General features: G+C 30.6%; 6 protein-coding genes across 7 annotated transcripts; 3 read left to right on the top strand and 3 right to left on the bottom strand.

Annotated features, from left to right (window-relative positions):
* The first annotated feature begins 34 nt into the window (after nucleotides 1-34).
* On the top strand, nucleotides 35-1,074 carry Polr3H (RNA polymerase III subunit H). The gene is made up of 5 exons (XM_035088224.1): nucleotides 35-194; nucleotides 276-459; nucleotides 562-702; nucleotides 781-905; nucleotides 966-1,074. Exons 1-5 carry the CDS (start codon nucleotides 84-86, stop codon nucleotides 1,017-1,019), a joined length of 615 nt encoding a protein of 204 aa, XP_034944115.1. The 5' UTR covers nucleotides 35-83; the 3' UTR covers nucleotides 1,020-1,074.
* A 361-nt stretch (nucleotides 1,075-1,435) lies between these two features.
* LOC118069877 (F-box/LRR-repeat protein 16) lies at nucleotides 1,436-9,378 on the bottom strand. Its single transcript, XM_035088221.1, has 8 exons — nucleotides 8,879-9,378; nucleotides 8,465-8,687; nucleotides 6,425-6,804; nucleotides 5,454-5,747; nucleotides 5,076-5,367; nucleotides 4,055-4,250; nucleotides 2,936-3,084; nucleotides 1,436-2,800 (listed from the first exon to the last, which is right to left on the bottom strand). The coding sequence occupies exons 2-8, from the start codon at nucleotides 8,559-8,561 to the stop codon at nucleotides 2,652-2,654; spliced, it is 1,557 nt and encodes a 518-aa protein (XP_034944112.1). The 5' UTR covers nucleotides 8,562-8,687; nucleotides 8,879-9,378; the 3' UTR covers nucleotides 1,436-2,651.
* Nucleotides 9,379-9,472: 94 nt separating this feature from the next.
* Arpc1 (Actin-related protein 2/3 complex, subunit 1A) lies at nucleotides 9,473-11,087 on the bottom strand. Its single transcript, XM_035088222.1, has 5 exons — nucleotides 10,945-11,087; nucleotides 10,604-10,864; nucleotides 10,057-10,526; nucleotides 9,710-9,979; nucleotides 9,473-9,615 (listed from the first exon to the last, which is right to left on the bottom strand). The coding sequence occupies exons 1-5, from the start codon at nucleotides 11,009-11,011 to the stop codon at nucleotides 9,577-9,579; spliced, it is 1,107 nt and encodes a 368-aa protein (XP_034944113.1). The 5' UTR covers nucleotides 11,012-11,087; the 3' UTR covers nucleotides 9,473-9,576.
* A 146-nt stretch (nucleotides 11,088-11,233) lies between these two features.
* Nucleotides 11,234-14,991, top strand: LOC118069876 (ubiquinone biosynthesis protein COQ9, mitochondrial-like). Of its 2 annotated transcripts, XM_035088219.1 has the most exons (6): nucleotides 11,234-11,367; nucleotides 11,443-11,604; nucleotides 13,836-14,024; nucleotides 14,105-14,448; nucleotides 14,523-14,750; nucleotides 14,819-14,991. In XM_035088219.1, the coding sequence occupies exons 2-6, from the start codon at nucleotides 11,556-11,558 to the stop codon at nucleotides 14,852-14,854; spliced, it is 846 nt and encodes a 281-aa protein (XP_034944110.1). In that variant the 5' UTR covers nucleotides 11,234-11,367; nucleotides 11,443-11,555; the 3' UTR covers nucleotides 14,855-14,991. The 2 variants fall into 2 exon arrangements, with proteins under 2 accessions (XP_034944110.1, XP_034944109.1); XM_035088218.1 differs by lacking the exons at nucleotides 11,234-11,367; nucleotides 11,443-11,604 and adding an exon at nucleotides 11,642-13,627.
* A 203-nt stretch (nucleotides 14,992-15,194) lies between these two features.
* On the bottom strand, nucleotides 15,195-17,326 carry LOC118069838 (cytokine-inducible SH2-containing protein-like). The gene is made up of 3 exons (XM_035088180.1): nucleotides 16,947-17,326; nucleotides 16,372-16,811; nucleotides 15,195-16,303 (listed from the first exon to the last, which is right to left on the bottom strand). The coding sequence occupies exons 1-3, from the start codon at nucleotides 17,193-17,195 to the stop codon at nucleotides 15,940-15,942; spliced, it is 1,053 nt and encodes a 350-aa protein (XP_034944071.1). The 5' UTR covers nucleotides 17,196-17,326; the 3' UTR covers nucleotides 15,195-15,939.
* A 123-nt stretch (nucleotides 17,327-17,449) lies between these two features.
* Nucleotides 17,450-20,713, top strand: dup (double parked). Its single transcript, XM_035088211.1, has 6 exons — nucleotides 17,450-18,485; nucleotides 18,559-18,805; nucleotides 18,880-19,207; nucleotides 19,282-19,464; nucleotides 19,817-20,064; nucleotides 20,150-20,713. The coding sequence occupies exons 1-6, from the start codon at nucleotides 17,713-17,715 to the stop codon at nucleotides 20,513-20,515; spliced, it is 2,145 nt and encodes a 714-aa protein (XP_034944102.1). The 5' UTR covers nucleotides 17,450-17,712; the 3' UTR covers nucleotides 20,516-20,713.
* The last annotated feature ends 301 nt before the right edge of the window (nucleotides 20,714-21,014 follow it).

The raw sequence follows: 21,014 nt of genomic DNA, 5'->3' as shown, positions 1-21,014 counted from the left end.
AGTATAGATTTTTCACTGTCAGTCTTCTCTTACGGCAATTTTGTTTTCAGTTTGGTTTGACACGTGTTTTTTGAAGTAGTAAAATGTTTGTCCTTGCAGAATTCAAAGATGTTGTGAAAATCCCACCCTGGAAATTTAAAAGGAAATTCAATGATGCAATAACGGATGAGTTGAACCACAAACTTGCTAATAAAGTATTATTAAATTTTTTATTTTGTCGGGAAAATTCTCCAATACTAATTGAAGGTTAATGAATTTTGTTTGTTTATTTGCAGGTATTTTTAAATGTAGGATTATGTATAGCTTTATATGATATTACCAAAATCGAGGAATCATACATTTTTCCTGGTGATGGATCATCCCACACAAAAGTGGTTTTCCGATATATTGTCTTCAGGCCATTTATGGAAGAAATTCTTATTGGAAAAATTCGTAGCTGCAGTGCAGATGGGGTGCATGGTAATTTTTATCATTTTATTATAACGATAGGATAATTTCATCAATTTATTATAAATTCTTAATTAAGTTGGAATGTTTTTCTACACATGGTGAATTTTACAGTAACTTTGGGATTTTTTGAAGACATTATAATACCTCCACACAAGCTCCAAAATCCCTCAAGGTTTGATCAAACAGAACAAGCGTGGGTTTGGGAGTATGATACTGGAGACGGTGAGAAGCATGATCTTTTTATGGATGCAGGTGTGTAAAGGTATCTTAGTTTAGAATTAACTTTATCAAAGAATTCAGATAAATAATATCAAATAATAAATTATGCAGGTGAACCTATAAGATTTAGAGTAGTTAGTGAAACTTTTATGGAAACATTACCAATATCTGGGCCAACCGGAAGCAAAGAAGTGGAAAAACCTGAAAATAAATCAGTCTCACCTTATGTTCTCAACGTAAGTATTCTTGAAAAATATATTCGAATTTAAATGATTTATTTAAATCATATGTTACAGGGTGCGATTGATGAGCCAGGTCTAGGTCTTTTATCTTGGTGGGAAAATACTTGAATATTTTGTATGTAAGTTAAAAATAAAGATTATTTTTGATCATTTTTAAAAATTACGAAAAAACTGAACATTTAATGAACAACATTTTTATTCCACTCGCAATATTCAATTTAATTCATTTATTTTTCCTTTATTCTTAAAACTAATTATTTTACGAGCAGAGTTACAATAAAATGTATTTTTTATTATTTATTGTTCATTAATTTACATGATCATGACATGATATTCTGTATCATTAATCTGTTGCATATTTAGTATTTGTACAATATATACAAACATTTTGCAAGTTTCGTTAGCACATGAATATATCATGTAACAATTTGAATTTTTGCGGATTTGTTCTTTTGTAAAAATTTCATCCAACTAAACTATTTCGCTATCTATAATCACGGTCATTAAATGCGCCGAGTTTGGTAGTCATTTGCAACATAATTACTTCAAATTTTATTACTTTTTTTTTTATTTGCATATACATAAATATCTCTGCCCGTTATAATTGTTTCAGTCATTGTTATTTCTTAAATGTAATAACAATTGCGATCACACAAAATTGCACTCTAATGAATAATTATAATTACCACATTTATTCGAGTAAAGTAGATATAAAGATGTTAATAAGAAAAAATATTAAATAGAACAAAGTTTTTATAACACCAAGAGAATTCTAAAGGTTTTAAAACGTTTAAATTACATATAATGTGATAAGGTAATATATGAATGGAATAAACTCACTCCATAGACGTATTGTCAAGTAATGTGAAACATAAATTATTTCTCAACAATTCAGTTATTTAATGTGACCCGGAATGTCTTACTTTTCATACATACTTCAATTTGATCTTATAACAATATTTTGTCTTTTAACAGCTTCTTTGACTAGTGATTAGAGCAAATTTCTATCTAATTCTGAAGTTATTAAAGCAGACAGTCTGGAAATTATCATTTGTTAATGGGCTATTGATGATGGGTGATATTTAATAAATGAATATAATAAAACAAAATAATATAAATTTATCACAGTCCTAGCTGGCGTGCCGTGGTCTTGCAAAGTATATTTTGATGTATACTTTGCGATCAACTACTATATTAATAAAGCCACGAGCCATCTAAAATGATTGTGGCTGAGTTTGTCAAAGATCTACGCCAAGGGTCCTTTGCTGATATCAACGAGTGTACTCTTGAACGTATTCTAGTTATGCAGCGAAGCTACTTTCTTCTATTATTATTGCATCATACTTTTATCAAGCAGAATATTAACAATCAACGCATATTAGCAAATAAAAAGCAATTAAGAAACTTAACAGATACAAAAACAAATCGAAGATACTATCATTGAACTCTTCGGCGTAGACAACTCATAAAAATAGTAATTATCTAAAGGGTGATAGAGCGTGAATTAATGAATAATTTAGTAATTAGATAGTTGATGGTAAACATTTGTAAGATATTAAAACATAACTAAATACATAATATACAATCTTGTAATTAAGATTGCAGTCTTTCAAAAGAATACTTTGATGTTGTAACGAGTTGTTGGTTCGTATACCACTTTTTATATTTCATTGGACGTTGACGAATATTTATTAATTGTAAAAAAATTTGTTTTATTTCTCTTTTTTATCCAATTTGTTTTTATTCGATCACCAAACAGCGTGGCAAATGTTCTCGGAGGTAGTCAAAAAGTTCTCGTGAGGTACCAGGACAATTGGTTAATTCTAATTCTTGGAGATGCCGTAGTTGAATTAAACTGGAGAGTCCACTACTTGTTAATAGAGGACAACCTGAAGATGAAAAAATTTAATTGAATATTGAATTTGAAAGTTTGATGAATTAATAAATTTCTCATAACGTGATGAATTACTTCAGTCGTGAAACTCACTGAACAAATGAGATATTGATGAATAAAGCTTACGTACCAGCAACTGAGAGAACTTGAAGTGATCTCATGCTGCATAGATGCTGAAGACCAAAGTCTCTTAGTTGTGAACACCATCGCAAAAAAAGTGCGCTTAAGGATCCCATAGTTGATATATATCCAACGCCAATGTCCGTAATATGAACACACCTTTGAAATAAAAAATAATTTGAGTTTGAGTAAGGAATGTAACGACAACTGCTTTTGGACGTTGTATTCTAGTCACATCGAAATTTACGCTTGAATCGATTCGCGAAAGTTTTCAGTCTGACACTCAATTAACACTCATGGCAGAGATTCAATTGAATTGGCAGCTGAAACTTAGATGATATTCGATCATAGACCCTTTTCACCTGCCAAAATCTCCGCGTTCTCAGCATAACATTCAATTTACGATTGTTGTGCAATCAGTATTCTCTAACTGTTTTCAACATGAGTCACTAGTAACTCTATTTTTATTTTTCCTTCATTTTATTTATTGTTTTATTTTGAAGATCTTCTACTAGAAATCTCAAACCTTATTTAAAACCAATAAATTATAAGTAAATCGTGGACAAAGTCTATTTATTCATGTTTGTAGACAAGATTTATAACGACATGTCGTATGCAATAAACTTGTATATAAATGCCAAAAGTCTTAAGTGCAAGATTAAAAAGACAAATATTTCAGTTTGTCATTTAGTTGAATAATTTATCAAGATCCTATCTTGTTTATTCTTTTTAATGTTCATTTATATCTTGTAAAATTAATTGTATTATTTTTTAGATTTATTTCATTTTCTTTTTTTACTAAAAAAAACCATTTTTTTTTTGAAAAAAGAGACTACAATTGATTTATCTGGAGCTAGCTAAGCTTCAACAAAACAAGTTAAGTCAATAACAAAAATTTTATTGCTTTCTTTACTCAACTAATTTTTCTCAATATAAATAGACTACTGGAAGTTTATATTTAATGGAATTGCCTAATATTAAGCCAATATTTATCATACGATATTAAATTTATTGAATGCAAAGCTAATATTAGATATCCATATAAAAGTCATTCTATATTAGGCAACTTCCTTCGCCATATATGGAGTCGTTTTATTTTATTCTTTTGTTCGATAATTTTTTAACGAACCTGTCCAGTGTTAATTCTTCTAGTTGATTAAGGTCACAGGCAATGTACTCCAATGCTGCGTCAGTAATCCTTGAACACCATCCTAAATCTAAGCACCGAAGTCTTGAAAGATTTTCAGCAATTAATTCAACTCCATCGTCTGCTATTTTACTGCAGCCTGATAGTGAAAGTACGGTGAGATTTGGCAGAGAATGTACTGAAATCAAAATTGTGTTGATTATTGACATAGTCTTGATCTAAAATTCCTAGGAGTGTTGATTGATTTTCCATTAATTATGTATAAAAGTCATGATCATGACTCATACTATTTTTTATGTTATAAATCAATATATTATTAACTATTGATTGACATACATCAGAATATTATGATGATATATTTTATATCGAATAAGGATATCCATCTATTTATGAATGCAATTTTAATGAGAGCTCTTGGCTATGAAGAACTGACAGCATAAAAGCAAATCAAACTTTTTATGCCTTGAAAATTGATTGAATTTTAATTTAAAAGCTGAGTAAACTTTTGTATATTAATTATTCCTAATTATAGAACCGGGAATAGAACTTTTACAAGTAACTTTAGAAACATATTTTTCATTATATTAAGACTCTAAAGGTTACAATTCATTCCTAGATTGAAAAGAATTTTCTTAAATCAGGATTCCTTTAAAGCATCTCATTATTCTGGTTATATTTGAATTGCTTTTACGTTTCACGGTATTTTAATTTAGTTGATAAAAGTGTCTCGTCGTTCTGTTAAATGATCAAAGTTATTTTAAGTGAGCTTAATTATATTGAAACTAACGATACAAGTAACATTTAGATTTAAGTGAAAATAGAATATCAAAATGTTTAAATATTCAATCTATCTACTCTTGTCTCACAATTTCCGTATTAAATAACTTCAATAAATTTCTCGAGAGCATATTTGTATCGAACTAAAAATACATCCTCATTTATGGTATTTATTGAAACTGGTTCACTAGTTCAACTCAAATTAAATTCATTCAAAATGTCTTACCAATATTAACGACTCCATGATTGGTTAGTTCCCAACATGACTGAAGTCTTAAGATACTGAGAGAACTATTCTGTTTTGCACTAAAATAACCAAGCGCTGCATCTGTCACATGATAAGCTTGCAGCGAAAATTCGTAGAGACTTGGTAATAATTGAGCAACAGCACCAACTGCCTCATCAGCAACATTTATACAATCAGATAGAGATAAAGAGACTATCCTTGGTGTAAGACACGCCCAGAGACCGGCTTCTGTGATCTCATTACAGCCGGCAAGCTCGAGTTCAAAGAGAGCCTGCAAAAAATGATAAATACGTTGCAATTACCAAGTGCTCATACAGTATTTGTCACGTAAATTCATTGAATATTATCAATCTCAACCTGAAGATGATCTAAAAGAGCCTCTAGACCTCTATCAGTCACGGCACAACATCTTAACGATAACGAGTGAACATGACGTTGTGCCAAAGGAAATCCATGAGTTAGTTCAGGAATATCCTCGTCAGCAGCACCAAGAAGAACCAATGAATGAAAACCTCTTCTCACTAATGAGTTATAAAGTTTTGTCCTTGATCCTGGAGTCATTCCTCGAACTTCTCGACATCTTATTACTGGTACTAGACCTGCCCAATATCTTGGTCTTGCATATAAGACATCTCGCCACCGAGAGCAGACCTATTAAAAAAAGATTCTCTTGAATAAATTTTTTTCTTTTATTAAAAATATAAGGTTACTTGATTAATATTTTTTCAAGAACTTTTAAGCGATTTATTATTTAGTTTATTTAACTTGAAATCAAATTAGATCAATATTCTTGCTTTGGATACAATCATATACTTTATGAATAATATTAAATTAAAAAAATGTTTCTGTAATGGAATTATTTGTCAGGTCAAGTTATTGAATTACAACCATGGAGTTTTAATATTTAAAAAAAGCTTCAATAACGAGTTAGTGAATAAAGAATCAAAAAGGTGAACGATCGAATCCTTGACTGATGTGAATAATAAATATATACATTTCTTTTTTAATTTATGAGATAAACGTGTTGATTAGCACCTCGATATCAGTGTTGAATGCCAGATTAGATAAAAAACTAATCATAAAATATATTATAATATTATCAATGAGAATATCAAATATACTGATAAACTTTTTTATTTCATAGGTAATCAATCAACTTTTAATTAAATGAAAATAAATCATTTTAATTAATTGTTTGAATTAGAAGCATAATAGTCTTTCATAACTACTCATAACTTAATCAAGAAATGCTCATTGTTTCGAATGAGTTTATTGTTCTCCCGAGTAATTCATCATTAAAAGTTTCATGCGTTCATAATGATAATTACCTGAGCTAGAATTCTTCTCTCAGAGGCGTTGAAGTAGAGAAAAAAATGGCTGAGAAAATGATCATCAAGCATCAATTGCTCCCAAGACGTAGGTGGAATATATCCTCCAGTACCACCACTAGCTAATGGAACTGTTTTTATTCTAGTTTTTCGAGGTATTTTTACCCTCGTCATAGCGGTATTATTACTCAGACCCTTGTTGTTGGATACATTAGTTGGATTATTAACAGGCGTTGGCGCACTTCTGCTTGGCTTCTCTGGAGTTGGGGTAGTGTTTGTATTCTGGATACTCATGTAACCCACTCCACCACCGCCGCCACCTCCACCACCACCACAAAAGACATTTGTCACGCGTTCCATAACACTCGTCTTTCCACCCCCTGTAAATATTTAAACATGGTTATTCCTTCTCTAAGTAAAAGTTTTCATTTTTAGTATAATTTCAGGTAAGCCAAATCGATATAGTTTGTACACTTCTGCTGAACACGCAGTGCTGGCTCTAAAAAATTCGTGACGACCATAAATAACAAGAGTATGATTAAAGTTGCTATTTAAATATTAATGAACATAAAAGGATGGTAAATAAATATGTAGGTCATACTGCAGTGCTCTGATATTTTATATATTGTAGCCTAAAATAATAACAGAAAATTGTAACTACGTAATACAAGACAATAAGGAAATGTCGAATTAATTAAATAAAAATATGGAGAAGCGAGGTTTATCATACAGATAAAGAATACAATGTTATAAGCAATAATAATAAGTCTTACTAAGACACATAAAACATTTGTGTAAGATGCCCGGAAATTCCACTCGTCTTTCATTCAGCGAATGTGCTTTGTCTTTAGCTCAAAGAATTATTGTGGTTGATATTAAGCGTGTATTTGTGTGTACCAGATGTATAATTGACCTCGTCCCTATGATCCACTGAACAGTTTTGTGAAACATTAATACTTTTTTCCGGCTTACCTTTCATTAAATACTAGGATAATTGTTCATTTTACAAATAATATTTCCCACTAACACTATTTAACTAGATTACTTATAATATTCGTAAGGATTACGGACATACTTACGTCTCTAAGCTTGTTATATAAAATCTAGACTTTTTTATTGTAATAGTCTATTTAAATGCAATAAGTGTTTCGTTTTATCATTTTATGAATCAGTTCATAAATTTTAATTCTTTCATTGATAATTAGTTTTAAATTATTCAAGAGTTAAAATAATTTGTAATAATTTTAAGTATTTAAAAAATCATGTTGTTATTAATGTTGATAAATGGTTTTATATTTTTTATTTCTCGGAAGGTGTGAAAGAAAAATGAAATAGAAATTGAATGAAATTATGCAATGGGGATGATTAATCTAACGAAAGGAGATCGTGTCTCATACCCTCAGACTGAATTGGCAATAGTCCAAATTCACCGAACGAATGTCTTAGTACGGAAGACATTGTATGTCATTTGGGATACAGATAAATTTTGTCTCTTCTGAGAAAACTCTTGGAAACTTTAAAACATAAGTCAGTGCTTTCGAGGATGCATGGAACGAGGTCAGCAATCAATGACAATCATTTTGAAAAATTCACAATTGTTTGTGATTGGAATACAGTATTTAAAGTATTCTTTTGTATACTTGGTCAATGAAGTACACGATGAATACGCTGCCAACTACTATTGATTCCGTTGCAGTTATTGCAGTGATTTTGTTCTTAGTTTTTGTTATATTTCAATTGCGGAAACGCTCAATTGTCAAAGTGTTTGATTGAGAAAGTTTAAATAATCAGCAAAGAAAATGAGTTGAAAAAAGAAAAAAATGATAAATTTTCTTTAGTCTCTCGTTGATCCTAGTATCTGCCAATTAACTTCTTTTTGTTACCAGGAATCTCGAGTATTAAGCCATAAATGCTGCATGAAAATAAATCGTAATTCACTTCACTACTACATAAAAAATTTAAGTAAAATAAAAACAAAAATATGTTTTAGTAAAAAAAAAAAATTATAATAATTAATGATTTTTTAATAAATCTTTATACCATGGTGTTTCGAAGTTCGTAACGCCAATCCGTTGATTCTTTTAGAAAGCTCTGCACTTGCTCTCTCAACAACACCTTGTGCTGATATTGAAGACATATCTTCACTTTTCTTAAAGTAATATATTCTTCTGTACTTAAAACTCGCCTAGTTTTTCACGTTTTTCTTCGATAGTCAAGACAAACTTGCTATCTTTGTGATGCAAACGATTCTCATCATATTAAGCTTAAAACAAAAGATTTATAAATAAAATTTCAGTAATATTCCAATAATAAACTATGTTATCTTGCAATATTTTATACAAGGATTTAATAAAAATATATATAATATATAGATATATGTATATATAATTTATATGATTTAATAAAAATAAATCAAACTTTTTATTTAATATAATAAATAAATGATTAACACACTGTAAGAATCACGGCTCACGAGTAAGCAGTGTTGCTCGGATGGGCGCCTAAATATCTTGAGAAGAAAAGACACTGAGAGTAAGGTAAATCAATACTGCCGGAGCGACCGCAAGAGCTTGCACGGGGGTGGTTGGCGTTTTATCCAAGTAGTTTCGTACGTGTCGGCTGTTCTGTTTCACGATTTAATATTTCAAATAATTTCACACTCTGTCACATTGTTAACATCAAAGAAAAATTGTTGGCAACTTTGTTAAATTATCATTCTGAAACATATAGCATTTTAATTTATCTTTCTTGTACAAAATCAAAACGAGAAATAACGATAAGGTTTTGTTTATGGACACAAACTAGGGGTAGATTGCGTACGACTAAAATCGATAGCCCTTGGTTCGTGTTCTTGGACATACCTATCCCCACCAGTTTCTCCGCGAGTACGAGAGTTATCACGACGCGCTTGCGTGAATTTTCCGTATATTCGCGGTCCAATTCAATGTTTCCCTGTAATGATTATATTTTGCAATATAATAAAATCTACTTTAATTATAAAATAAATTCAAGGTTTTTATTATTAATTAAAATTGAAAAAAAATCTTGTTAACATGACAAATGAGAAATTTTCTTCATTTATTTTAACATTAAAACATCGTTGTAGTTGATGTACAACCGTGACTAAGCACGAGGAAGGAAAACTTAACGATTTAGACGATCTTCAAACCAGCCATGGAGTTTTCTAGTGTCTGTAATAAATAAAGATAGAAAAATACATTTATTAATTAAAAATTGTTATTAAAAAAAAATAATCATAAGTCATCATCAAGTTATTGAGAATACCTTTAGATCCCAAACAACTAGTTGTCCATCTAAGCCACTGGTACTAAATTGACTGGAAGAAATTCTACGAACGCATGTTATCGTATTTTGATGGATACTATCAAGAGCACTATCATTAGATTCTGTTCTTGCTTGGCGATCAAGTGATTGGAACTTTCTCATTGCTGAAATACCAGCAGCTTCTTTTTTTTGAGAGGTATCCAACTTCGATACGAAGTATAATTGACCATTTAAATCGAGTGAATAGAGCATAGGCATACAACTGTGACCCTACAATTGATATAAAAAAATAATTAAAGTTGTCCTTACATTATTGACCAGAAAAAATGTTATAAAATTTAACTTACCGCGGCTATTATTAAGGTAGGCCCTATCCAAACGCAACTTAAAAATGGTAAATGTTCTGTATTAAGTCTCATAACAGCATTTCCTTTCGTTGCATCAGCAACGCATATAGAAGAATTATGTGCGACCCAGCAAAGTTTGTTCCCACAAGGACTAAATGCAACTGAATGAATCCAACCACCACCATTGAGAGAATTTGGAAATTCTGCGAGTAAAGAACCCATCGCTGATTCCGATCCCCATACTCCAGGGCTTGGAGCATCTTCCATTTCTTTTATATAAGCACCAAACACTCGAACTTTATAGTCTGTTGATCCAGAAGCTATTACTTTATTGTCCGGATGCCAATCTATTGCAGTAACCGTTGATCTAATTGGGCGTTTAATATGTTTTGATTGCCACCAATTGTTCCCTGATACAAAATAACTGACAGCTATCATTCTATCACCCGATCCAACCGCAAATTTATTTTCTGTGAAAGGAAAATATTTCTTTATTGTTAGAATGTATCTTTTAGCATTATTTAAAGTTATTTTCTTGTTGTAGTACCTAAGGGAGACCATTTTACACAAACTGCTGCACGATTCATTCGTAAAATTACCCAAGCTGGTATCCATTTTCCATTACCATCTTGGTTCCATACATAAGCATCTTTATCAGCACCACAAGTAACTATTCTATTGGTTTTTGGAGCCCAATCAAGACACATTACATTCATATGATGAGCTTCTAAAATTTGCGTTTGTTTCCAGCCTGAATTTGATTTTTTATACACATGAACTTCATTACTATTTGGGCATACAGCTACTTCTATATTAAAGTAGAAGTCATTTGATAAGTTAGTAATAAGTACTATAAGCAGATAAATATTCATAATGAAATAAACAAACCTGTTTGATCTTTATTCCAAGCATGACAGGTAATAATATCTAATCCTAAATTGTGAACTTCCGTCATGATTTTTTATTGTTTATCTCACCGTAAATAAAACAAGAAAAATTGAACAGTTTTGCAACAGCAAAGTACAGATAAATGTTTTGCGGGATGAATCAGTCGGAGGAAATTCCGTGGGTGCGGTCGACGTGGGAAAAGATAATTTTACGTTAATCAACTGATAATGTTATCCTTAAACCACCGGAAATTCGTGGACTATGGTCAGTCTACACGAATTTCCAAGGTGTCTGGAATTATCAGGGATACTTCACCTCCTCGAGCTTAATCAACGCTGAACTCGCGTCGAGGGTGACAGTTTTTGCCAAAGAAGGTTATCTTCCAAGCACGTTTCGTGAAGAAAAAAGCAGAGGGCATCAATAGTATGGTTATTTTCATCGAATAAATATTTACGTAGAAATTCTGAGCATACGAATTACTAAAAGTTTTGTTGACAGTTCGAAAGAAAAGCCCAGGATGGCGCAGCTAGACTCTTCAACAACATGGGAAAAAGTTGGTAAGCTTGTATGTTTTGCAAACTGTCTAAAAGGGCGCCTGCCTAGACACAGGCATGGCTGTATTTACCTTATTTGCGTTAAAAAAAGGGTTATCAGTAAGTGGTAAGCATGATTATTTGTAATTTTTAATTTCTAATAATTCCAATATTTTACTTTACTTCATTTTTGCAAAAACACATTTATTAACACTATTGTTTCATCATTACTTGTAACTTACCTGGATGACAATTCTTTATTGGCTGTGTTCAGCAGAAATAATGTTTTGCAACACTAGTGCAGTATTTAAAATCTAGAGAGCTCTATGGGCAAAAGCTGTAGATGTCCGGTAAATAAATTTATTCGCCGGTTTTAACCTTTTAATATAACGAATTCATTGAATGTGTTTAATTGTTAACAAAAATATAAACAAATCAATCGTACAATTTTATTCATTTCAATTTCAAAGATAAAAGCCGATAGTAAGTAAAGGCAATGGATAATCCGAATAAAATTAAAGCCGATAACGCTGCTACAAAGAAAATTGAAGATTTGTTAAATAATCACAAATATGAAGAACTTTTAGAATATGTAAAAAATACTGTTAATCACGATAGTCTTGATTCAGCACTCTGGGAAATTATACCAGAACTTATAGCTCAACTTACTGAAGGAAACTATCTTGTGAACAATAAATTATTTCATACTTGTGAAGAAATACTTGAAATAATTGCTGAACGGTATAATCCTGCTGAAACAGCCGTAATATTTTTGGGACAAGTTGACAATATTAAAAATGTTAAATTTAATGCATTTCTAAGGCCTCTAGCAACATGTTTACGCAAATCAAAATTACCGAATTTAATCGAATGGGTTATTAGGATGATTAAACTTTATGTTGAAGAATTACCCCTACCGAAGAATATAAAGCCGACTATTGAAGGAAAAATACCTACAGAGGAAACAGATGATACTGTTCAAAATTTGATGGAAATCTGTGGGGATATTCAATCATTTTTTAATGTCTTATTTACTCATGAAAGTGCTCAAGTTCCTAAAGTAAAGTATATGTTAGTACAATTATATTTAATCTTGTTTGGAGATCCTTTTTCTCATCTACCTGTCAACTCTGAAATAGAAGATTTATATAAACCATTAATTGAGCGATTGTGTCAACTGAATGGTAATGCTTTCGATTTTCTATTTATTATTGAAGATCGAAGTCATAGCCGTACAATGAAACCAAAAACAGATAAAGAAGATTTGCAAACTACCAAAGTTCAAATATTAAATGAAGTTACGGATTTAGCATTTGCTAATTATTTTTATATTCTTATGACATCAGAAGCTGTACAAGATTTTATTCCACAGGTTTACCATCCCCATTATTTGATGAATCCTCTGTTTTACTTAGGAAATTATCTTTTAAAACAACAAAAATATATACTGATTTTTAAAGGCTTAAGTTTAATTGATGTTGTTCTAAAGCGAGTAGAAATTGAATCAATTTCATACGAAGTCTTGCAGTCTAAGGCTTTCACAGATTTGTTTACCAATTTGTTCCAAGTAATGATTTATTGTGATTCAGAGAATGAAAGAAAACAAGCTTTACAAATTTTCCGAGATTATATTAAACGCTTTGACATGAGGGCACGTCACTTAGTATTTACATACTTATACGAGAAAGTGAATCACTCTGGTTCTCTAGCTTTGGTGACCAGTATTCTAAAAGAAGCAATAATACAATCATTAGACCAAGTGCCTCATTGTGATTATTTCATTGGTAAAAAATTGAAAGTTCTTATGGAAAAGATCTGTCACCTTCCCAGTGGATCTTCAACTGATCCTATAGAAATAGCTGATGAAGTCATGGCTACTTTGAATCTCATACGATATTTAATTTTGCGCGATAAAACTAATATAACAGGAATTTGGACATGGATAGAGATAATTAAAAAAGAATACTTAGAACCTTTGAAAGAAGTAGTAGACATAGCAAGAAATCACTGGACAGTAAAGATTAAATATTTGGAAACAGAACAAAAAAATAAACCTCAAGCATCAAATACTGATATAAACAGCGATATCACTTTAACAGTTGGTGGAGTAAATTTGCCACCGATGCCAATTGCAGAAAAAATTAAAACGGGTCATCAAGCATTGAATATTCTTGATATGATAGAAAGTATAAGGATTAGAATAAATGAATGTATAGAAGATAATATTTCACAGTGTAAATGATGATTGATGAATAAAATATTCATTATACGTTTCTAAATTCTTATCTTTTTATTTCTTCTTAGTTATTGTTAGATTATTAATGTTATGATATTAAATGATAGTATTAAATTCTCCAGGCATTAGAAGTTTATGGACTTCTAGGCTTTTACTTCAAGGCCAAGCACATCCTAATGAAAGTGCAACTGCTGAAGAAAATAAATACGAGAGCGAAGAGGATTACGAAAAGAACATTAAATCAAAAATTCTCGCTGCATCAATACCATTTGTACAAGAGTTAGGATGGAGCCAGCAAGCTATTAGTGCAGGTTTTCATTTAACTAAGATTCTTCAAAGCAGCTTGAAATTTTTTTACATACTTTATTTTGGAATTATTATTTTTAATCAGGTGCTGAGTCTATTGGATACCCAGGAATTATTCATGGAATGTTCCCTAATGGCGGAGCAGAACTAGTTCAACATTTCTATGCTAGTTGTAATGCAGAATTGACTAATATTCTTAAAGCTGAAGCTTTGGCTATTCAAGCAGATTCTGCAAAGACCAAAAAACCGCCAGAAGTTCATGTTAGAGATGCTTTGGAAACTAGGCTACGGATGTTGGTGCCATATAAATCTACTTGGCCTCAAGCGATGGCTCTTATGACACTACCACCAAATGTACCTACTGCTTTAGCGAATTTACTTACTTTAGTTGATGATATTTGTTACTATGCTGGTGATAGATCTGTTGATGTAAGTCTTGGCATAATTAATAATTTTTTTATTTATTATGATTTTTTTTAATTCTATAAAATTAATGATTACAGCTTAACTGGTATACAAGGAGGATAGGTCTTGCTGGAATATATAAAGCTTCAGAACTTTACTTACTGCAGGATAGTAGCGAGGACCATAAACAAACATGGGAATTTATGGAACGACGAATTGAAGATGCTCTTCAACTTCAGCGAGTTTTAAATGTCGCTTCTGAGATTCCTCCACCTGAACAAGCCATTAATAGAGCTACTGAAGCAGCAAGTGCAGCATTCACAACAGTAATTTCATTTTCATTTTTTTAGTTATAAAATTGTATATTGATTTTAATTTTTTTTATAAATTTCAGGCCCGCAATATCCTTGGTTTGAATTGGAATAAATGAAGCAAATAAGTAAAAAGTATTGCCAATAGTTGTAGTTATTTATAATGACCTTTAGTTTTTATAAAAGAAAAATATCTAAAAATGTAAGTCATGAGGATTTCTTGCACTAAATAAAAATCTTTTGTTTTATTTTTAAATTTTAACGTATTTAACAATTTTTTATTCTTACATTCGTATTAATAATAACATTATATATTTATTTAATTAGAAATTTCACTAAATCATTAAAATCATTATTTTTATTTATGAGTCAATACTTAAGTTGTTATGATATTATTTTTTGCAATAACATATTTATTTGTGAAGATTTTTTTATTGTCATAACAGAAAAATTCTCAACTCTAAATTTAAAAAATTTATCAAAACTTATATAATAAAACACTATTATGTTAATAAAAAAATCTTTGTTATAAGTCTTGAATCAAACTAGTTTATTAACTGTGATCTTTGTGTTATAAACTATGAAAATATAATTTTCGTAAACATGAGCTCAAACACCTGTCGATAATTATTTTAATGAATCGACAATTCAGTCTTCAAATTCGGCAGAAAGTAATGCTATTTTAGTACGTAAATTTATTAAGATTTTTTTCGGACAACGTAATATCAACTGATAAATATATCTTTCGATGCCTTTGTAACGATTTGTATATGTTTATAATTAACAAGTATTTTCGTGGAAAAAGTAGTGTAAATCGATCAATAGATATACGGAAAGTCGATTACATGAACAATTGTTATGTTTATATTAAACTGTGCAATTATATGAGAATCGTAAGAAAAATCTCAGCTTTTTTGAGTTTTAATGAATTTTTTTATACTATTTCCCATGTGTGACCTTAATGACAATGTTTATGCAGAATGTTAGTTATGAGATGTCGACCGTTTATCTATTAAGCTTCGTTTTAAACTAGATTCGTTACTGATTATCATTATCACGATATACATATCACGAAATATGTATATATATATATCTACTTATTGCAAATGCAAATACAGCGAAATATATACTCAATATTTATATATACATATAGAATTTTTTAAATTGCTGCTATGTAGGTTCATCCTCTCATAAAACAATCTCATCAATAATAATCTTCCTCAACATATCCTTTGATAGGTTTTGGTAATGGAAGTTTGTGAATATTATCTCTTCGAGTATTTTGTCTTATCACGAAACGACAAAGATATTGTAAACTTCTAACTTGATTAAACCGACTCACTGGTTTTGTCAAGCGTACTGGAAATGCTGGATGGCCTGGATATCTTGGTCGCGAATAGCAGAAGACCGAGTACTTACTAAAATTCATTGAATGATTAACAAGAGCTGGAACCGATGAAAATCTTCCACACTCTCCTTGGTCACAAAGTGAGAACATACCACCACTATGTTCTACTCTTGCATGAAGTAATTTGCCAGCAGATTTGAAGCTTAGAGTTAGCAAATGTCTAAATATGTACAAATTGGTAAAAAAATTATTATTAATGTAAATTTTATTTAATATCAAAATTAGTACCTATCACTAGAGGAATCTCGAATTAAAAATGCTCCATCAGGTTCAGAAAGAAGTAGAGCATCAGCTTGATCTCCTGACATAGGCCCCCAGTACCATCCATATTTACTTAATTTTAATAATTCTTGCGATAAGGTTGATTGACCTTCTCTTCCGTCATTTTCATTTAGTTGTATTCTTTTCTCAGGATCCAAATTATCTTCACTATTATTTACATTTAAATTTGCATCCAAACTAGATTGGTTAACAGTATTTTGTGTAATATTAGTATTTCTGTTTATTTGACTTGGATTTAATGACTCTTCACTTCTCACGGAAGTTCGTGTTTCAATTTTTGCAGGGTTATCGATATCTCTGATTTCAAGTCTCTCATCATTTGTTGAAGATCTTTTATTATTACTTGTTCCTTCTTCAGAAATTGGAGAAGTTTCTATAGTGATACTCTAAAAAATAAATTAATCAAAACCTGAATGAAGTAAAATTTCTATTAAATCTCCATTTTTATGTTAGTCAATTACAAATTAGACATCAATATTACTCTAAAATATAAACAATATTGTCATTATAAGTAAACAAACCTTCCGTTTTGATTTGTAGAAGTTTTTAATTGATAATTTCTTCCTAATATTTTTAAAGAAACTATTGGCTTTTTTGTCTTCGGTTGCATTATCAGAAGTAAATTCATGAGATTTGGATTTTGTTAAATTATCCGGAACACTTTCTCCAGAATCCAATGATTTCCAATGAAGGGAAAAGTATTTTGGATTAACTTTGCACAACCTTGAACCTCGTTTAACTTCTGTATTGGTACTTGAACTTGATGTCATTATTAAAATTATTATTGTTATAATACTAATATTTTTCAATTTTTTTCTTGTAAAAATTTAATAAATAAATTAAAAAAACTGTTCACAATAAATACTGCAATGTGAACACTTTTTTCGATTGAAACGCCTCCTCGAAGTTATGATTGAAACTACTCGGCAGCAACAGTAGCCATTTTTAAAACGCTAATGGCCGTTATTGACGGTTGTAAACAGTGCTTAATTAAACACACCGCGTCACTTGTCATTTTGATAAATGTAAATTATAATAAGGCAGATAATAATCGTGATAAGCGCTGATGTCGTTGCTTTACGCGCGTAAATAAGAACAAAAGGCGGGATTTTGGTACAGAGGTTAGAATAATACAAAGTAGTGAGAAGGCAGGGACATTGTTGAGGTTGTCCCATAAACTTGTGAGGCTGAAAAGATAAATAATTCATTTAGATTATTCAGAAGTAAATAAATTAAAGTTGTATTGTTTATTGTCGCGCTGCAGTCGTATATATCAGTATATAAATAATGTCGCAGCCGTCAGTTACTGCGTATTTTAATACGAGAAAACGACAAGCCACTGATGAACTTAGAAACAAATCTAAGGTAGTGGTTTTGGAGCATGAGAGGATGAGAATTACATGTAACGGTGAAATTAAAAAGGAGCTAGAAGATGATCCAAAAGCTTCATTAAAAGAAAAAGAGTTTGAAAGTGCCTTAAAAGTTGTCTTCAAGTCATCTGAAAGTACACAACCTTCTAGTGCCTCAGAAAAAAATTCTGCTGTTAGGAATATACAATTTGATGCTCCAAAAGTATCATCTTCAAAAACTAGAATGACGAGAGCAAGATCTTCGAAATTAAAAAAAATCGTTCAACATGAAGGGCAGACTGATATTAAAGAGTCATTATTCAAGATGGGTGAAGAATTAAAGCAACAAAGTAATGTGCCTTTTGAAAAAAAAGGACTTTTAAGTCCACGGAAAAATTTGTCGTCCAAGAAAAATACAAAAAATCCAGAAAAACAAGAGAAACTGGTAGAAAATTCTGAACAGAAACCTGCTGCGGGTTCTGTGACTCCGAAACAAGGGTCATTAATGGATAAATTAGCGCAGCAAGATTTAAGTCTGACAGAAATTAAAAACAGAATCAATAAGTCTTCACGATTAGCAGAATTACGAGCTAGGATTGATCAATTTAAAAAATGTGAGGAAAAGCTTGACAAATTACAACAGCAGGGTCGAGAAGAACCTCAATTGAAAATTAAGAAATTTGAGAAGATTGAATTAGAAATACCAGTCAGGTAAAAAGTTACTTTGAGTTGTTTTTTGGAATATTATTTGTAAAAATAAATATTTAATTAATTTCTTTTTTAGTCCAAGTAAACTTGCTCGATCACCATTGAAAACTCCAACGAAAAACATTCAACTTCCATCAACAGCAAGTCCTCAGCGGCGTTTATTATTTTCACCAAAGGAAACACCTCCAAGTCCAGTAAAATGTAGTCCAACTAAAGTTCCTGCTTATCAGAGATATCAATCCCTTATAGAGAGCGGTGCTCCAGCTCTACCTTTACCATATAGCTACAGATTTTTGGCTGAGATTTTTAGATGCGTCGATACAGTATGAATTAATTTTTTATTTTTGAGATTCTAGTTACAATATGACTCATTTATTGATATAAAAAATTATTCTAGGTATCAGCAATGTTGTTTAATCGAAAGGAAACCATTACCTTCAAAAAACTCAAACCAGCTGTTCAAGAACTTCTGAGACGTAACTTTGGCCTTGAACATTTAGCTCAGATAAGAAGTGTTTATCCAAATGCTTTTAAATTCAGTCAAGAGAAAGTGCGATCTTTTGGATCAGCGTCAAAAGAAAAATATGAGCTAGTTATAACTCCAATTTTAGAAAATACTGATAAAACTGGAAATAGTTCAGAGGATGGTAGTAGAATTAGACCGGATACAATGGGTCCAGGAGTTATGCTGGAAAGAAAGCGCAAACTTTACAACATTCTTTTAGGTATTATTTTTGTCAACAGAATATTTTAGGTCATGTTGATTCTTTCAAATATAAATTAATATAATGAATTTCAGATAAGGTGAAATTGGAACACGAGAAATTTTTGTTAAGTTTGGAAAATCCAATGAACATTCCGAAGGATAAAATCACAAGATGGCATCCAGAGTTTGATGTTGATAATTGTCCAGCAATAGAGCAAGCTGAATTACCTCAACCTCCTACTGTAGAGAAGGCTACGTCAGCTCAAGACGTCCTTGGTAATAAACCGTAATGTTTAGATAAGAATGCAATTAATTCGAACATGCAAATATTGACAGAGATATTTCGCGACATTAATTTAGTCAATTACATAAATTTAAAAAAAGGTGATAATATATTTGGAGATTCTTAAACAGTATTAGCAATCTGTAAATACTACAATTTTTTGAACTTTCATAAATCGAATTTGAATTTAATAGCTATTCCATACACACTATATTTCAAAAAATGTTATCTTTTGACAATGGCTTTGAAATTATTTTGACCACAGAAGAAGCGATGGCTCGAATTCGTGAGTTATGAGAAACTATGGAAAAAAATATTTACAAATGAATTAATTTTTATTTACAGAGAAGGCAAAATCACTATTCAATTGCAATACACGCATGGAAAAAGCTTTGCAACATTTAGCTGAATCTAAAATGACATCAAAAAGTACTGAAACCTCAGAGACCGTAAAGACAACTGATCCACAACAATCAGGATGCTCAGAAAAAATAAAAATTTCAGGTGTCGATACTCCACCAGCCACACCTCCTACACAAGGTGATTTTATTAATCCAGCACTCAAAGGCATTCCAAAAGCGTTGCTAGAACGGGTAAATATTTGATAATTTTAAATAATTGTTTAACTGTATTTCCCATTAGTCGATTTTTTGATAAAAATATTTTCATTTGATATAGGTTCGTGCAAAACAAGCTGCGAAAGCTTTAGAAGCAATGACTAGGACTCCTAATGCAGATAAAGAAGCAACTATTTATTCCAGACTTCCTGAAATGTCCAAAATTCTTAGAAATATTTTCGTAGCTGAGAAAAAAAGTGTACTTCCTTTAGAAAGTGTTATTAACAAATTGGACAATTCATTTAGAACAAAGTTATCCTCCAATGAATTAGAAGAACATATAAGACTTATGTGTAAATTACTACCAACATGGGCAAGTATTCATAATGTACGAAAACTCGATTACCTCAAGATAGCAAAGGATATTGATATTGCCAAAATAGTTAAAAGATTTGAAATTATGGCAAACGATAAAATAAAAGCATGATTTTATTAGAAATTATTAATTATTTGGCTATACATAATAAATGAATGATTTTGATTTTTTTCACAAAATCATCTAATATCGAAATAATTTATATAATTTATGTGTGTGAGACTGACATTGTAATCACTTCGTATTGCATTTATACTGAAATATTTCATTCCTCGTAATTTTTATATGTTTCCGATCTTTTTAAAACGATTATTGTTTATTTTTTGAAAGGATAGAACAAGTAAATGAACTTTCTCTATTTTATACAATGTTCGTTCAAATGTAATGAAATTAATTGAACAAATTATATGATTCTATTGTGGACTATAAATGTTATGATATGGTCTCACTTATAAACAATAATATAATAATATCAATTTTACTCGATTTTTATTAATATTCTAATAAATCCTATAATTGTAAGACACGTGACGTTTTTACGAAAATAAATTTATATCAATAAAAGTAAGTTTGAGCTTTATTCAAAAAATACCGCGAGTTATAGAGGTTA

Source organism: Chelonus insularis, unplaced genomic scaffold (genome assembly GCF_013357705.1).
Source record: "Chelonus insularis isolate UGA/USDA-ARS -01 unplaced genomic scaffold, ASM1335770v1 contig_44_pilon, whole genome shotgun sequence".
Lineage (NCBI taxonomy): Eukaryota > Metazoa > Arthropoda > Insecta > Hymenoptera > Braconidae > Chelonus > Chelonus insularis.
Note: the sequence above shows the minus strand (reverse complement) of the source record. Positions and strands in the feature narration are given on the sequence as shown.

What these genes read in the sequence shown, in the direction of transcription:
- Polr3H (XM_035088224.1), top strand. Translation starts at nt 84, where the DNA reads ATGTTTGTCCTTGCAGAATTCAAAGATGTTGTGAAAATCCCACCCTGG. An exon ending in CAGTGCAGATGGGGTGCATG is followed by an intron (nt 460 to 561) that starts GTAATTTTTATC and finishes TGAATTTTACAG; the next exon opens with TAACTTTGGGATTTTTTGAA. An exon ending in TGATCTTTTTATGGATGCAG is followed by an intron (nt 703 to 780) that starts GTGTGTAAAGGT and finishes TAAATTATGCAG; the next exon opens with GTGAACCTATAAGATTTAGA.
- LOC118069877 (XM_035088221.1), bottom strand. Translation starts at nt 8,561, where the DNA reads ATGTCTTCAATATCAGCACAAGGTGTTGTTGAGAGAGCAAGTGCAGAG. An exon ending in CTCTTTTAGATCATCTTCAG is followed by an intron (nt 5,368 to 5,453) that starts GTTGAGATTGAT and finishes CATTTTTTGCAG; the next exon opens with GCTCTCTTTGAACTCGAGCT. An exon ending in GAAGAATTAACACTGGACAG is followed by an intron (nt 3,085 to 4,054) that starts GTTCGTTAAAAA and finishes TTTATTTCAAAG; the next exon opens with GTGTGTTCATATTACGGACA.
- Arpc1 (XM_035088222.1), bottom strand. Translation starts at nt 11,011, where the DNA reads ATGACGGAAGTTCACAATTTAGGATTAGATATTATTACCTGTCATGCT. An exon ending in TGTAAAATGGTCTCCCTTAG is followed by an intron (nt 10,527 to 10,603) that starts GTACTACAACAA and finishes TTCCTTTCACAG; the next exon opens with AAAATAAATTTGCGGTTGGA. An exon ending in CTACCTTAATAATAGCCGCG is followed by an intron (nt 9,980 to 10,056) that starts GTAAGTTAAATT and finishes TATCAATTGTAG; the next exon opens with GGTCACAGTTGTATGCCTAT.
- LOC118069876 (XM_035088218.1), top strand. Translation starts at nt 11,974, where the DNA reads ATGGATAATCCGAATAAAATTAAAGCCGATAACGCTGCTACAAAGAAA. An exon ending in CCAGCAAGCTATTAGTGCAG is followed by an intron (nt 14,025 to 14,104) that starts GTTTTCATTTAA and finishes ATTTTTAATCAG; the next exon opens with GTGCTGAGTCTATTGGATAC. An exon ending in CTGGTGATAGATCTGTTGAT is followed by an intron (nt 14,449 to 14,522) that starts GTAAGTCTTGGC and finishes TAATGATTACAG; the next exon opens with CTTAACTGGTATACAAGGAG.
- LOC118069838 (XM_035088180.1), bottom strand. Translation starts at nt 17,195, where the DNA reads ATGACATCAAGTTCAAGTACCAATACAGAAGTTAAACGAGGTTCAAGG. An exon ending in TCTACAAATCAAAACGGAAG is followed by an intron (nt 16,812 to 16,946) that starts GTTTGTTTACTT and finishes TTTATTTTTTAG; the next exon opens with AGTATCACTATAGAAACTTC. An exon ending in CGAGATTCCTCTAGTGATAG is followed by an intron (nt 16,304 to 16,371) that starts GTACTAATTTTG and finishes GTACATATTTAG; the next exon opens with ACATTTGCTAACTCTAAGCT.
- dup (XM_035088211.1), top strand. Translation starts at nt 17,713, where the DNA reads ATGTCGCAGCCGTCAGTTACTGCGTATTTTAATACGAGAAAACGACAA. An exon ending in ACTTTACAACATTCTTTTAG is followed by an intron (nt 19,208 to 19,281) that starts GTATTATTTTTG and finishes AATGAATTTCAG; the next exon opens with ATAAGGTGAAATTGGAACAC. An exon ending in GTCAGCTCAAGACGTCCTTG is followed by an intron (nt 19,465 to 19,816) that starts GTAATAAACCGT and finishes TTTTATTTACAG; the next exon opens with AGAAGGCAAAATCACTATTC.